The 16,263-nt window shown below is 47.2% G+C and overlaps 1 protein-coding gene across 1 annotated transcript in view; it reads right to left on the bottom strand.

Annotated features, from left to right (window-relative positions):
* LOC131272423 (RNA-binding protein 24-like) overlaps window positions 1-16,263 on the bottom strand; it is a 41,082-nt gene that overhangs the window by 9,909 nt on the left and 14,910 nt on the right. The window contains exons 3-4 of the mRNA XM_058274147.1: window positions 1,212-1,613; window positions 995-1,121 (exon numbers count right to left, since the gene is read on the bottom strand). Of these exons, the coding sequence (XP_058130130.1) occupies window positions 995-1,121; window positions 1,212-1,460 (376 nt within the window). The 5' untranslated portion in view covers window positions 1,461-1,613. The remainder of the gene's footprint in view (window positions 1-994; window positions 1,122-1,211; window positions 1,614-16,263) is intronic.

Genomic DNA, 16,263 nt, shown 5'->3' with positions numbered 1-16,263 from the left:
CGGCGGGCGGGGAATGGAAGAAAAAATTGATTTACTTTAATGATTTGTTTACTCGTGCTTTTGCTTTGGCTGTGTGCAAGCAGTGACTTCTGTTATCGCCTTCGCTTTGGCGCTTTCGGGGGTCGTCGGCGGCTCGGTGTGTTGGAGTGAGGAGGAGGAGTTCCAGCCATGACAGCTGACGGAACAAATAACCCCGGGGGCGGGAATGGAGGGCAGTAGGGGATGACAGATGAAACGGGCGAAATCGGACATCTTTTCAACAGCTCCACTAAATAGAAGCACCGCGCACAACACGGTCCCCGGAAAACTTTAGCCATTTGCGGATTGACAAGAGGGAGGGGGTGATGGTGACGGTGATGGTATTTTTCATCGCGCCCATCGAAGCAAAATAATCCCCCAACACCGATGGAGCTCAAGCGGTGGAAAATCCGGTTGGTTCAAAACTTTCCAAACTCCCGCGAGTCGAATAAAATAAAAATGGCTTTCACTCCCCCCTTCCCTCGGGCCACTGAGCAGGCCACGAAATGGGGTTGAGTGGTGAGAAATGAGAATTATAGTAAAAGTGTTACCGCGTCCCTCAAACCAATGCCGGCGTCTAGACACCTTCCAAGAGTCCTAGAAAGAAGGAAAGAACCTCTAAAACACGGGCCCCTTTCACTTAACAACTGTAGCTCTTCTCAGAGCGATTCATTTCACTAAAAGCCTTGGCGCGAACGGACGTTTGGCCGATTTGAAGCGGCCGAAAAACAGCCAGCCGTAAACAGTCACACCGTTTCCTTCCTTAACATTCCACAGCTCCGGGAGCGTCCATATGAAAGCAACGATTAGTCGCCACGCATCGGCTGCATATGAATATTAAAAAAGGTGTTCGTCCACGATCTGTTGCACGACGGATTTTCGTAGGAATTCATTTCCCTAATGGGTCGTCTTCGACCGCAGCTCGCATCATCTCGTGTGCATGTGTTTCATCGTCGTCGTCATCGTCTTCGCTCACCTTGCGTAGCGTTGCCTCGCGGTTTGGCGCCCAGTATCGCAAGGTTCACGTTCGCTTTCCTGCCATCGATGATCGGGTTCGGTTCCTTGCAGGCACGCTCGGCGCTCATCCTATCGCCCATAATCACCTGCAACACAAGGAAGAAGGACAAGAGAGAGAACCAAGTGTTAAGAAATCTCCTCCAAGGGGAACTCCACAGAAAAGGTGCGTTACTTACAAATCCATAGCCGCGACTTTTGTTCGTCGTGCGGTCGGTTATCACAACGGCCTCCTCGATGTCGCCGTACACGCTGAAGTGCTCCCGGAGGCTCTTGTCGGTCGTGTGGTACGGCAGCCCGCCGACGAACAGCTTCGTCCAGGTGGTGTCCTTCTGTGAGCTCTGCGACGTCGCCGTCGTGCCCGTGTTGCCGGACTGCACCAGCGCTAGAGCGGCGTCGGCCGCATCCGGCGACACTTGCATCAGCATTTTGTAATCCAGCTTTTCCGCTTCCACCAACACCGGGTGTCGCTGGTGCACAAAAGGAGATCGAGAGTTTTCCGGGCCCGGGGTTTTCCCTGAAGTTGACTAGACGATGTTGCTTCCTTGCTGGTTTTCTCTCTATATCCGACTGCGGGCAACCTACGAGCAAAAGGGAAAACACAAACAAACGCTATAATTAGTACACAAAGAACCGACGGCAAATGAAACGATTAAAGATTAGCAATCCTTTTCCTGCACACAAAGTCCCCAATTCTGCGTATTCGCGTAGCAAAGAGTGGATTCATTTAGCCGATGTCTTTATGGGGAAAATATTTCCCACACAAAGCGCCATCATCGGTCCCCTTTTGCACAAGCATCACAAAACGCTGTAAGGAGCAGTTAGCTCCCTGAGTAAATAAATTATAACCAGTCTGGAGCAGACTTTTCGGGACTAAGCAGAACTTCCCGGAGCAAGCCATTTTGAGGGTTTTCGTTCGTACGGGAGTTGTTTGGGGGAGGGCTTTAAAATGGGCCCAACCATCAAAGGGTTAGTTCGTTGATATCCAACGATGGTCAAATGTAACGATAAGGGTAAATAGAATGTAATTCTGTTTACTTCAATTATCGTTTCGCTTATAAATTACCTGTGTTGTGTTTCTGTCCCCTTTTCTAGTAACTTGTAGGAGCATGTTAGCTTTTAAAATATCCCTGCGATTGTTCTTCACTCGAATAATTTATTTTCTTACCATCGAAACCTGAGTTCTACCGATGCTCAATATGAGCAATATTTCGTTTTTAAAAATTCTAGCCCAAACACCCCTTTTACGTAACCCTGGTCGCGTTCGTATGAAGCGCGTGAAAAAAAAGCATTCTCCCCCCAAAATTTCGAAAGCAAGACGTAACAAAACGGAAGGCTATTGAATTTATGAATTCGATACTTCCGCCCCGAGGGGGTGTGGTGGTACTACCCCGAGGGGACGAGTGGTTTACGAAAGGTATGAAATACTGTCGAAGTGAAGTCCCCCCGATTCTCGTTCCGCGTCGAATAATATTTTTTGTTTTTGCTCCTGCTCGAAAAGAAGTAGTGTGTTTAAACGGAAAGGAACGCCTTTGAGTAACGCGATACTTGTTTGGAACGGACGCGTGTTCGTTCGATTTTTTCGACGTTCCTTTCCCCGACGTCGAGAGGAATTGATTAGGAAACGGCACAAGTGACAGTTCACTACATCAAGTGGAAACGAGATCGCTCGGAAAAAGGTAGAACAATATGGAACTAAAGCACCGAGTTCCGAAATGGGTTTCGATCGAGTGATACGTACCGTACCGTAAAATAAAGCATACACATGCAAACGCGGAACACGCGCGCTTAAACACGTTCCCTTCCCCCATCGCAACGAAGCCCCGAAAAAGCGATCGGACCGGTCGCTCCCGTCGCGATCGGCGTTTTGCGTTCTCTAAATTAACTTTTCACGGTTGAAAGCCCACCACCATCGTCGTCGTTTTTCCCTCACCCCCGGGGGAGGGTGGTTGACAAAAGGATGGGCAAACAAACACAGACGCAGCGCACCCAGCCGAGAATCGAGATTTACTACGAACACAAGCCGGCACCGGAACAACGAACTGTGCACCCCCTCAAAATGGAGACCGACGGCATCATGCATCCCGGTGCGAGTATATATTCCGAAAGCCTGGTCAACCGTGCGATAGAACAATGGGTCCTGAAATTGATTATAGCAGCAAATAAAAGACGCCCTCAGCTCACGTACGTCCGAGCGCCACAATACTTGCACATGGTAATGAGAGCTACTGGAGTGGAGTGTTCTCGATGTAAGCTCAAGCACACACAACTAAACTTCGAGAACAGTCATAGACCAATGCCCATTTGTGCTTAAATAGGGGCCATTTTGACCCTTTGATGTGATTTGCTTTAGATTTAAATGTTTTGATCGTTCTATATTGAACCTTATTTGAAAAGACATGTTCAATTTACCCCTTCATAGTTTAGGCTTAGTAAAGTTTAGTTGAACATGAGTATTACAGCTGGTTCGAAGCTGGTTTATAGTAGCGTGCTTTGTTATTTACTCATAGGAAACAATGCATTTTGTATTACAGAAGATCCCAACATGGACTCATAAACGAGTGGTGCAGCTTCAGACTACTTTGCTCAATCAGAAATGTATTTCAATTGAAGCACTGAATGTCTTATTGTAAACCTACACGACTTACATGGGAACCAAAGAAGTAAAGCGGAATATAAAACGGATGATGGTCATTGATTTGATGATAAAACATATAAACTTTGTTATAAGTTGAAGGACCCCTTCATATCAACCGCTAAACATTCAGATGAGAAGAATGTAGAATGTATAAGTCTTGAGTAGAGATTATAAACGTAAGAACTTTAGTCCACTAGCCTCGGATTTCTGTCAAAGTCCAGTTTGGTGACGAAAACCGAGGCCGGCCTGTATTAGTTCTTTTTAACTTTGCCTCGGTTAAGGTAATCTTCATATTTATACCATTACTTTGTCGAGAGTTTGGAAAATCCAAATGGTTACTCCTCAAAATAGACATTCTGAAAACGCAAAAGCAATTGTCAAATTAATCATAACTAGATGTGAAAAGTTCATAAACCCATCAACCGGAAAAGTAAAATCCGCACTCTAAACTAAAAAAAACTCCAAGATTAGAGAAATTAGGAAATAACTAATACCCATACTAAAACTCAAATAGAAAATCCTGAAGGAACTGGCTCGTTTTTAACTTAACATTACAAAATAGAACATCGACCCGACACTTAAGTCGATCTGGTGGCCGTGCTAACGATACGGAAGAATCGAATACCAATAACCGATCGGGTATGGGGAAGCCTTTATATGAATGATATGCCCTTCGATGAAACCAACTATCCTTCCTTCCTTTCTTCCTTTCCTTCCTTCGGCAGAAAAACAAAGCCCCACAGCCAGCGGAAGAAGGAAGAGTTGGTCCAGGGAGCCCCCGTTCGAAACGATACCGTCACAGTCGGGTGCACATCGTGGGCTTCTGCTTCCTGTGCCTCTCCCAAATAACTGTTTCAAAACTGCACACGGCCTACCCTTCGCTCCCTTTCCTCCAATGGTCTTCTGGTTCCGTCCGATGATCTAACTGTCAGCGTCGACATTGTCATCGGCCGGTATCATCCATTACCCCCCCCTCATAGGAGTTCGTCTCCCTCGCTTCCTTTTTGCTGCTGCTGCTGTCGATGACAGTTGCGTTTTTCCGACAGGACGCCGGACACGGACAGCAGAGCGAGAGAGAGCTCGGGGAGGGAATTCATTTAAATTTTTGCCATTTCCCTTGACAGTCAGAGGTTCAAGAGGGTTCCCCTCCGTAGGATCGGGAGCTCGTTTGGTATCGCGGGCAAAACGGTGGTTTACAATTTCCAAACACGTTCATCACATTGATTGTACATTTCTTTCCCTTCCCTGTATTCATCACTCTGCCGCGTTGTTTTAAAAAAACTCAACCGTTTCGGGAAAATTATTAGAAAGGGAACTTGCCTTTCCACAACAGGACGCGGCCGTTTTACGTTTCCTTCTACGAGTTCCTGTGTTCGACCTTTTTTTTTTTGCTTCCCGTCCAATTCCTTCTGACACTCCGTTTTTCTTATCACAGGGGCAACATTTTAGAGGATATCATACTCGCATACCAAATAACGTCGAAAATCGTAGGGAAAAAAATACTTCTCTTCGTGATTTCGATTAAGATACCGTTTGAGCTGCCATCTACACACCTCCCCAAACGCGGAATGACATTTCAACCCAACGTCGTTTTATCAAACCTTTTTTTTTTGCTTCGCTTAAAAAAGTGACCTCGGCGCCATGATGCTTCCCTCCCGTGTTGTTGTTTTAAAGTGCGCACGTTTCGCATTATGGTAAAATTGTTTTTAATGACCCCCTCGTTAGCTTTCTGCATGATGTATTTCGTGTGTGCGTGAGTGTGTGTGGTTGTCCAGAGCGACCTTTGAACAAAAACATCACGAGAAGAACCGCAAGGATGACGCCGTTATCCATCTCCTTCCGGGGTGTGTACAAAAACTCACCAAGCGGACGGGATCCGGAAGCGCGAGGGCCGTCGTGATATTTAACATTTTCACCCCTCCCAGCGGAAAACACAATGCCCGCCAAATCAGCGACCAAATTAATGTAGTGAAAAGTGGCAGATAGCGCCACAAAGAGAGCGCGTCCTTAAATGTGTCCACTCCGGTGAAGTTTTCCAACAGAATGGAAAGGAGAAAGAGCGTGTCGTTCTGGTTGTCTTCAGCTTAAATTTTCATGAATTGAGGACAACTTTTTTGCTACCTCAATATTCCCCACATTTCCACGATGATTTCCCTAATGAATCAGTCACAACAAAATCAACCCCTTTTCCGGTTTGTGCTTGAAATCTTAATGTCCTCCCAAAACCCCTTCAACGCAGCATTCAATTCAATTAATCTTACACAGAGGACAATTGCGTTAAGATATGCGCGAGCAAACGTACCTCCCCCCCGGTTCGACAACAAACCATAATCAATTCGTTGAATTCACTTGCTGCATATGAAAGGGAAACTCGTCCTGCAAACGGATTCGGAGTACAATGATCAGAACATATTCCACCACAAACTTGAAGGCAAATTTACACTGATTTATGGCTTTCCATTCGGTTGGCAAACGGCAAAGCATAGAGCATGGAGTGGAGTTCCTCTTTATCCAAGAGAGATTTCCCGACTAAAAGGTTCATCCCGTGGAAGGGGGAAACGACAGGTGGAATCGATTGCGACCTGTTTGATCCCGTCGGACGTAAATCTTGGCTGCTGAAAGGCGCACACAACAAAAGACAACCGGATGCATGCACAAAGACGTCACACTGGCACTCAGGAGTAGCTTCGCTTCATCTGTCCCAAGGTCCACCAAGGGTGATGTCGAATGGAAGGGTTTTCCCAACTCCCGATTTCTGGATGGTCACAAATCTTCTGGCCGGAGAATTCTGGTAGAGAACGTGGAGTGAAAGTGCACCCGGGAAAACATTACCAATCATGGCGGGTTCTAGCTTCCGATTGGAATTGGGGAAAGAACGACTGCAGCCGACAAATGCAATAATCGTAAACAGTGGCCAACATCCTTCCCTCGCACACCTGACGAAACTTCTTCCCGAAAGAACTTCTGGAGGGAACCTCTCTCACTCCGGGCGTGTCACCGTGGATTTGTGCAACCCGTGATAGACAGCCTCCGACAGCTGCACGAAGAAAAACAGCAGTCCCCTCCTCCGGAGACATACCCGACATTTCCCAAAAGGGAACAACAGAAACATGACGTTTGCATCTGGCGCATCGTGAAGAGGAGTTCCCCGGTATATCTCTCAGGCGTGAAAAGTGAAAACCCTGGTTCGTCGAATAAACATTCGAGGGGAAAGCCGGACTGACTCCAGACATATACTTCGACTGTTTGCAAAGATTACCTGAGTTGCAATAAAATATCCGGATAAAGTACCTCCGCGAGTTCATTGCCATCTGGAGTTTCTTTCCCCCTTCAGTCGCTCTGGGAAGTAACCGAAGGAAAAGCCACTCTGGTGTGTGGCAATGCATGGATGCATTCGCACGAAATTAATTTTAACATATCCTTGATAATGTTTGCGTCATTAACAGTCTTTTTTTGTGTATCCTTTGTTAAAGCCGAACCTCACAATCCCGAACCAAAGGGGCCACTTTTTTAAGGGTTGCTTGGATGGGTTAAACGGGCGAGCTCTGCTTTTTACGACCCTCACGTGGGGGGGGTAGTTGTTGAAAATGAAATAAAACACCAATCGAGAAAAGGGTTTGTGCACTCGGGAAAGGATAAATTACCGGGAACCGGGATAAAGCGAGCGGGAGGGTAAGGAGGTAACGGGGGAACCGACGAACCGACGGAATCGAAACCGAGCTAACTACTGGCCCCGCCATCGAAAGGTCATCGGATGTAATTTATCAACTTCACAAACAGATACGTAACGAGTTCTGCCCAGAGAATGGGAACGGACATCGGGTCCATTGGCTTCCTTTACTTCTTTCCCCTCTCCCCCCCCCCCTCCCGCCACCCCGAACACCTACTAAAATCCCAGCTTTTCACAGCACAGGAACCATAATTAGATGCCAAAGTGTGTTGGTGTCCCCTCACTACGGCGTGCGGTGGGGAACTGTAAACAAGCAACTCTGGCCAGATCTCCTGTATGGCCACTTCCTCTCGTTGGATAATACCTCGTTTTCGGTATTTAGCCATCAAACCCGGTTCTCTCTTTCCACTGACAGCTTCCGTTTTCTTTGGAAACCCCGATTCCAGTTCCCGAAGAATATGCCAGACGTTTTACGACACTACCATTCACCAAGTACAAGTGGGTGAGAGCCTTCCGTAAATTTCTCTCTTCCACCCACGAAAGCGAATGTTCTTTGCGAGGAGGAAGCCATACACGGGATCCACAGGCCTCTGTGCATAAGTTCCCCGCGTCCTGGACCGCTTTCCAGCGAACGTTGGAAAGCGAACGGAAAACTTTTGCGTGCGGATTTTGTTCAATCAAACCAACACACCTTTTTTGCAACATTTTTTGGTAACTTTCTTAAGTGTTGGTATATTTTTAGAAGCCATCCAAAGATGGACCGATTGTTACACAATTGTTTCATAACTAAGTTCTTTGCTGATTCTAACTTTGATAAATTTCGCAAGACTATTTTGTTCTAAAAATTGACAGGTTTCTCTTGATAAAAACTCTCGCTGAAACACACCGAACCGGTCATTTGTAAACCCTCCTCCTCCCCCTCAAAACATTCAACAGACCCTTTCCCCACCGCTTCGGAAAACAATGGAACAGAAAGGATGGCAATGTCGGTTGTTTCTGTTTTCCGTGTTGCATTGCGTCCTCCCATTTCCCATTTCCATTATCGGCGAGAGTTGTTGGTAGCATTTAGAGAACGTAATGGGTTACACAAAATCTATGTCGCTTTTGCATTCGCTTGTCGCGGGTGTATTAGTGCTGCCACCATAGTCGTTGTGTCAATGTGTGTGTGTGTGTATGTGTGTAGAAGTCGCCCACGCTCGTTCATTTGGTTCTGACGGTGCATTTTATGCAATCCCTCCACCGGCGAAAAACAGAACGGAGTGGTGGTTGGAGCGCGTTCTAGTGGCGTACGGCACTTTTCATTGCCTTCACCCCCTTCCCCCCTCCAATCCGTCGACGGAAAACATACGGCATTTTCCCTCCCCCACGACGCCCGCTCGGCTTCGCGCCTAGATCGACATCCAAACGACGTACGTGAGAAGCAAACAATTGTCATCACGTTTGCAATTGCTACACCCCTCCCCCAACGTCCCCCGTCGGACGTTTCCTTCCCCACCAAACTCCAGCTAAAACACACACACACATTCACAAAGCGGAACTTTACGAGCAACCCTTATGCTTGCGATGTTTGCAGCCGCCCCTATTAACCCTTCGCGCTACACTCCGCCCGGGACGCAATTCGCATGAACAATCCCTTCGTCAGCAACAACACAACAAGTATAGAACACACACACACACACATGCCAGTAGACGGGACTTGAATCCCATGCATACACACACACACGGTGTGAGATGAGGGGTGAATTTTAATTTCAGTAAGGACAATTAGAAAACAACTCGAATGGGAGAAAGAGAGAAAAGGAAAAATACAGAAAAACTCCGAACGATCAAAATCACTCAGAACATAATTTTTCTACCCTGGGATAAAACCGGAAGGGGTGGGAAAGGAAATACAGCACCTTTCGGGCCGCACTTTTCCACCTCATTCGAGAAAATGTGTGCGCCAAGCTCGCAAACCTTCGCAATAAGGTTTCGATGACTTTCCATTTGTTGTGCTGCCCTTGTTTTTTTATTATTTTGTTTTGTAATAAATCCCCCCCGCACGCTTTTCACGCTTTTCACGCTTTTCACGCTTTCCACAGGACATGTTTTATGTAGTCGCATTTTTAAATATATTCAAAAATTCCTTCCTTTGGCAATTGTCGTCCCGTTTTTCTTCAGCTTCGGCTGGTGGAATGTTGTAACGGGAAACGGTTTAATTCCAGCTCGCACAAAAAAGGATGCTTTCTAGGCCAGAGCCAGAGAATAATTTCAATTTACAAGACCAACCCTCCCGCATTAGCGAAAGCGCGCGCGTCGTGGAAGCAATTGGTAACTAATTCATAACAGCCTCCAACACAACCAACCAACCTTGGGTCCTTGGGGGGTGGTTTTCCCGAATCGGGGACATTCGGGAAAACCACCCCCCAAGGACCCAAGGTTGGTCCGTGTACATGCAGGAATGTCGGTGTGTAGTAGGAAGTAAAATTTGTCACCTTTCTCCTTGGATGGTGGTGCTAATGGAATGTGTAATCTTTGCATTCCACCAGAAACAAACGTTCGCGCGCCGTTTCGGGGGCCCGGGGGGTTGTGGCCACAAATCATCTGCCCTACAATGGTGCTGCCCTAGAAGAAGCGGCTCTCAGTCGCGAATATCTAGATGACTGAGAGAACGAGAACTCCTGGATCCAGGGCTGCATCGGACATTCGGGCGGATGAATTACTCCTCTTCCCGCCGGACGAGAATTATACACGAACCGTCGTTCACGTCCATAAATCAAATCAATTTCAGCAGGTTCCGCCCACACCACCGGATCCAGGTCCATCCGGAACGGAGGGAAAATATTCCCCAGGTTTTTGACAGACGACAAATAATACGCAGACACACACACAGCTCCTCCAACTCCTGTTCTAGTCCATTGGATCTCCGGGTCTCCGGGCGGAAAAGTCGTTGGACAAAGGACATGGCATTGCGAAAAGAAGAAAAAAACTGCCGAGCCAATGTCAAACGATGCAACGATTTATCATGATGGTCGGTGCGCGTGTGTGTGTTGTGTCCACTTTTCCGAGAGGATCCCCACACATCAACTCCAATCAGTCGCGGAGACACCCCCTCGGCCGGCCTAAGCACACGTGGTGTGTCGACATTCAACCGCCGCACTCATTTTGCAATCTCTTACCATTCGCAATTGAACTACACCATGTCGTCCTCGACCTCTGGCCCCCTTTTCCCTCCCAAGAGGGACACTTTGGCAGGGATTGCAACTTCCCAAAAACTGAAAGCGTCCTCTCGGAGTCAAACGCAGTCGGGAAAAGGACGCGAGGAAGAGAGATAGTCATGTGTTATTTATGAGCCAAATTGGCGTTGGAGTATCTTTGTTTGGTGGTGAGCTGCGGTTTGTTTGTGGGGGTATCTTGGTCCTATTTCACCTTCAACATCCGAGAGTAAGTCGTTTCGCAAGTGACCATTTCCGGGTGAGGAATTAATTATTTCAAGCAATCCCAAAGGTACCTCCCATATTTACCACCCGGAGAAAAACACCGGGGAAAATCTTTTGCTTCGTTGGCAACATTTTTTTTTGTTTCTCTTCACATTATTGTAACATTTTCCCAATGGCTTTGGCGACATTGAGGACAACCTCTTGTGTTCGATTGAACACGTCGAAGAGGGAAAAATGACATGGTCTTTGCTGGCGTAAGTGAATTCGCAGCATCATTTTGTTACACGATCAAAACCAGGCATAAGAACGAAGGTGAGAACAATCTCGGGGCCAAACAAGGGAAACTTTCACCGAGCCAACAACCATTAATCACGGACCGATAGAGCTGATGAAGCTAACGATTCTAATGACAGATATATCTCCGGTAACTCTTAATGTACTTTTTCTTCCCTTTTTGTTTTTGTCCCCGCGCGATAAGGAACTGATAACGTCCCGTTAAACGTCATTAAGGGGTATTTGGTGGGTTCAAGTAAATTTGCCCGTGGAAAACCCATCATCTCCACAGCTCGTTTTGCACGGAAACTAGACGCGTAATATTCGGTTAAATGCAGCGAAAAATATATAAACAGTTGCCGCTGAAGAGTGACGCATCTTTTTTAGAGCACACACACACACTTTCCGTATCTCCCTTTGATTGAATGACGCAGTAAGTATAACTCGGATGAATCCGTTTCGCATCCTTGTGGCGCGTGGACACGACGTCATCAGATCAGAAGGGGTAGTAGGGGACAAAGAAAACTTTGTTACAACGTCATTTTTCCTTTAGTGATTGAAATAGGGATGATTGACAAAATGCACCCCAAGGTTTTTCCTTGCGTTTATTAGCGACGCATTTTATTTTTTTGATCAGAGTAATTTTCCTCATTTCCTCCCTCTTTTCCAACAATTTATTGCTTTTTTTTTAAAAGACACTTTTGCTGGTACTTTTTTTCATTTTCCACCGTAGTATGTTTTCCTCCAACCACAAACAATGACATATAATTGATCGACGTCTGCAAGAGTAGAGGGTGTATTGAAGCCTATAATTTGACATATACGTACGTGCATACATTACAACCCCATAAAACGCCGGGCGCATAAAATATCCACGACAAATTAAATGGCAAGAAAGCGCACAATCCCACCCCCTCCCTCCCCTGTGCCCCGGTGCCCCTCCACCTTCCGAAACGCCCGAAAGTCATGCAACTTTAATCGGTAACAACTGTAGCGCATGTTGTTGCACAGCTGCAATTTCATTGATGCATATTTTGGATTCGGCGCCCCCGATTCGAATCCACGCCACGGACGCGGATAGTTTTATGGCACGAACACGTACGACAACAACTATCCCCGAGGGGGGAGAAGGGAGAAGGGAGACCAATTCCTTTTCCCAACACATTTACGACCAGCGTTCGTCCATAAACGACGCGCAATCTCTTCGCTCCCTCCTCCCTCCTTCTTCTATTACTAGAAGGGTGCTTTTTGTCCGTCCTTCCCTTTGGAAGGACCAAACCAAGGGAAAACGCGCCATCCGACCCCGACGACGCTGCAACACGCCGGAGGAGAGAAGCATAGAAAAAAAACGCATGCCTGGTATCAACAATCGAACGGCGTAGAGAGAGGTTAGGTTACAGCGAAATAGAGGCAAGGGAATCAGGATCAGCACGACCATAGTGTGCGTGCGAAAACACGGGACCATACGAGCTTCACACAATTCGGACTCTCTGTGCTGGAGAGTCCTAGCGTTCGGACCAATTTTCGACTCGGTCGGTTTGTTTTCCCATTCCAAGGCAATCCCTTTTTTACCCTCACACCAACACAGACACACACATGGTAAAACACAACAGAACCCGGAGGGTTCGGTACATAAAAGCCCAAGGTTATGCGTGAGGATTTACTCGCACACACACACACAAACATACTGGGAATGCAACGGCGACGAGTGGTCAAAACAGAAAACGGAAAAGTAAGCCGTGGCGACGCGTCGAGCAACGCACACTTTGATGCGGTAAAAGGGACGAGGACGACGACGTCATACCTGCCGCCTTCTCCACCAGCTCTCCGCACCTTTCGCACCCTCCTCCCATCCTCCCAACGTTTCTTTGTGTGTGGCAGGAATAATTTCAGGAATTACACACGTCGGAAGCGGACGCAACTAGGCCGACTTTATGTGTCTGTGTGCTTCCCTTTTCCTTCCTTTCCGATGCTTACACAGTTTTCCCCTTCTCGGCAAATACAGTGGGAGACGAATTTTAAAACAAGAAAGAGAGAGAGAAAGTGAGCCAACACACAAAGAAAAAAAGGATCTACACGTCGAATCCGAATCGGAAGAAAACGGAAAATAAAGGAAAGTAGAGCTTTGTGTGTGAAAAAGGTGGCATTTAAAGAGATTCTTTCACCTCGATTTAAATGTCCCCCGACACCGGGGTAAGAAGTGTGGAGTCGAGAATGGGCACCAGATGTTCCTGCTTCGGTGAGGGCCTCACATAGCAACAATGACAAGGGTCCTCTCCATTCACCTTCCCAAGGCGGTCTTAAACGTGTGCGGACTCAACCGAGCCTTACCTTGACAAAACGGAAAAGGACTCCGGGATTGTTCGTCGATTCGTTCGTAAAGCAGGAATTCCCCATACGTCACCCGGACCCGGAGGGTTGATTGAGCCGAGAGTGTCAGTCGGTGAGTTTGCACGGGGGTTGTTTAAAAGGGCAACAGCTGCCTTTTCCTTCACCGAAGCCTTCTGCCTAAGCCGACGTCCTTCCTTCGTCCTTTCGTCCTCCCCCCTCTCTCCGCCACTCGAACTGGGTCATTTACCTTTGGGACTGTGAGGTCGGAACGACTCTCGGAGGTCACAACAGACAGGGCGCTCTCGAAACAGCTGTCACAAAATTAGCCACAAAAAGACCCAAAAAAAAAGAAAAAAACTAGATCGAAAACACACACACAAACACCCGAGTAGCTCATAACCACCGGATGGGAATTTCGGAAAAGCCACACATTCTACCGATTAATCAGCTTTCGGATCAACTTACTTCCTTTTTTCGGAGTCCAAGCCAAAGGGCAACCCATTCTGAGCCCTCCACCTCCTCCTCCTTCTTTAGCACCTTTTCCGCATTAAAATAAATCGAACATAATGCACACCCGACCATCGGGTTGTGTGTGTTGGTGTGTGTCGTTTACAGGATTGACCTTCCAACCTGAATCGACTGGTCGAAGGGACTCGTTGTTGTGTGTGGATGACGATGATGGTGTTGTACCGATACGTTACCCGTCGTTTGTATTTTTATGCTCTTTCGTATGCCGTTGGCTGACGCCCAGAACCCCCCTCCCTACCTCCCCCCAGTCCAGGGAAACTCTTTATCAGGACCTTTATGCACTCCATTAATTCGATTTGCTTCGTGCGACTGAACCTCGTTTGCTTCGTTTATTGAATGCCCCATTGTTGTACGTGAGTTCATTTCTCTGTGTGTGTGTTTGTGTGTGTGTGTGTGTGTGTGGTGGAAGTTTCCCTTTTGTCCTATGAATTTCACTTTCCACCTCTACCCTCCCAAAGCTGGGGGGGAAGGTGGTGCGTCCTGATCGATGACGTGAAAAAATCTAACAAATAATAAACCGTTACACGAAGGGTGTTCGAGAGCTTTCGCCTCCCCACCTTTTTCCTGATATCAAATATTCACCGTTTGGGGTCGATTCCCGGAAAGCGACTCCTTCCGGTAGACATTATCACAACCACACACACACGCACGCATGCATGCATGCATGGGGGACACGTCATTTCGCGTCACCTGCATGCTGTTGCTCGCCATTTTATGGCCACGACGACGACGGAATGGAAAGGAGGATATCCCCCCACCCCCCTTGCTTCCTTTCCTTTTGAACGTGAATGTTTTAAGGCATGGGTGGGGACCGTTATACACACACACAGGAAACGGAAGGACGATCGACCACCTTTCCGCCAGGAAAAATGGAATCCAAACAGGGTGAAACGGGTCCTTTTTTCTTCTCCTCGGGGTTAGTTGTTGGAGTAATCAGTGAGAAGTGCCTGTTATTTACGATGCACCGATGCGAGTGAAATTTAAAACCCATCTTCCTGCGTACCCACCCCCACCCCACCCTAAACCGGCTCTGTGACGTATCTCGACGATCGAAAATCAGAGTCTCGCGAGTGGAAATTCGATAGGTAGGCCGCCAGGCAGCTTCCGGCCGTCCGTCGATTTTACGACCGAAAAAACCACAAACACCCGTCGTCGATGGCGCCCTATCAGGAAGTGCTTTACGTATCCCTCGTCGGTACGTGCGAGAATATTAAAATATTACCGCCGGGAGAAAAAGGGCTTCGCTTTAGAATATCATTACCGAAGACGACGCTTTCTGCGCGCCAGTTGCGAAACATGTTGCGGAAAAACCTCAAAACTCAAGCAAAAACGGCCACTGAATCATCCTCCCCAAGAAGGAAACACAGGGTGGCGTCTCTTCATCATCACACCACACCCCGTGTCTCTTCCTCTCTCATTTCCCTTTTGCGTCGCAGCATCCTCGGTTCGGTGTTTCAGCGACACTTTAGCATACAAATGACTAATTAAACGAATCCTGCGCTTGCTGCTTTCCTAAACAGGAAACACTTGTGCATTTCTTCTTCTTGCCTCATGTTTTTTTTTTGTATCCTTCTGTTTCCCAAGCGCCATGTATCTTCCGCTTATCGGAGGGAAACTGACTTTATGGGAGTTTACATTTTCTTTGGGTACCTTTTTTTCTTCTATTTTATTTTGTTTTGCGATTGCGACTTAATTTGATAATAATTCAATTTACCGCCGGGGTGAAATACTCTCGAAGCGGTTGGAAAAGTTTCGAAACGCGTTGCAAAAGCGCGCAAGATGCACTGTGTGTATTAATGTGGCATTAAGACGACGATGAAGGAACTGGTTGGAATGTTTTCACCGAGTTGAATAACAAACAAAACAAAAAAACAAATACCTATAATGTTAAAAAACACCCTCTCCCCGCGTGTCTGTCGCCTGGTTTTTGGGGGGGGGGGGGGGGGGGGGGGGGGGTAAGTACGAAGGCGGAATTTCTTCGCTCCTTCCATTCGCATTGGAAGGGTCACACATTTTCCACCGATTTTCCTTTCCCATCGCTTTGGCTCGGATGCTATTTTTACACAAAGAAATCCACCTACGAATTCCTAAATTCCGTACCCCATCGCATCGGTGAACACGTGTTTCCCAATGTGTTTCCCCACCAACAAACACACACATACACACACACACAGGCGAAAGACCCCAAAAAATGCCAACCGAGCCGACGACCGAGCGCGAACAACAAAACCGTACCACGAATGACCGAATGATGACTTTTCGGCACACAACACACCCTCTTCTCATCCCCCGCAGGAGTGTATGTGTGTTTGTGTGTGTGTTTGTGAGAAAGAAAACGTTGGGAAATCTTTAACGAGAAAATTATTCGCAGC

The sequence above is a fragment of the Anopheles coustani genome, chromosome 3, assembly GCF_943734705.1.
Source record: "Anopheles coustani chromosome 3, idAnoCousDA_361_x.2, whole genome shotgun sequence".
In the NCBI taxonomy this organism is placed as follows: domain Eukaryota; kingdom Metazoa; phylum Arthropoda; class Insecta; order Diptera; family Culicidae; genus Anopheles; species Anopheles coustani.
The sequence above is the reverse complement of the archived record's forward strand: the minus strand, read 5'-3'. Positions and strand labels throughout refer to the sequence as shown.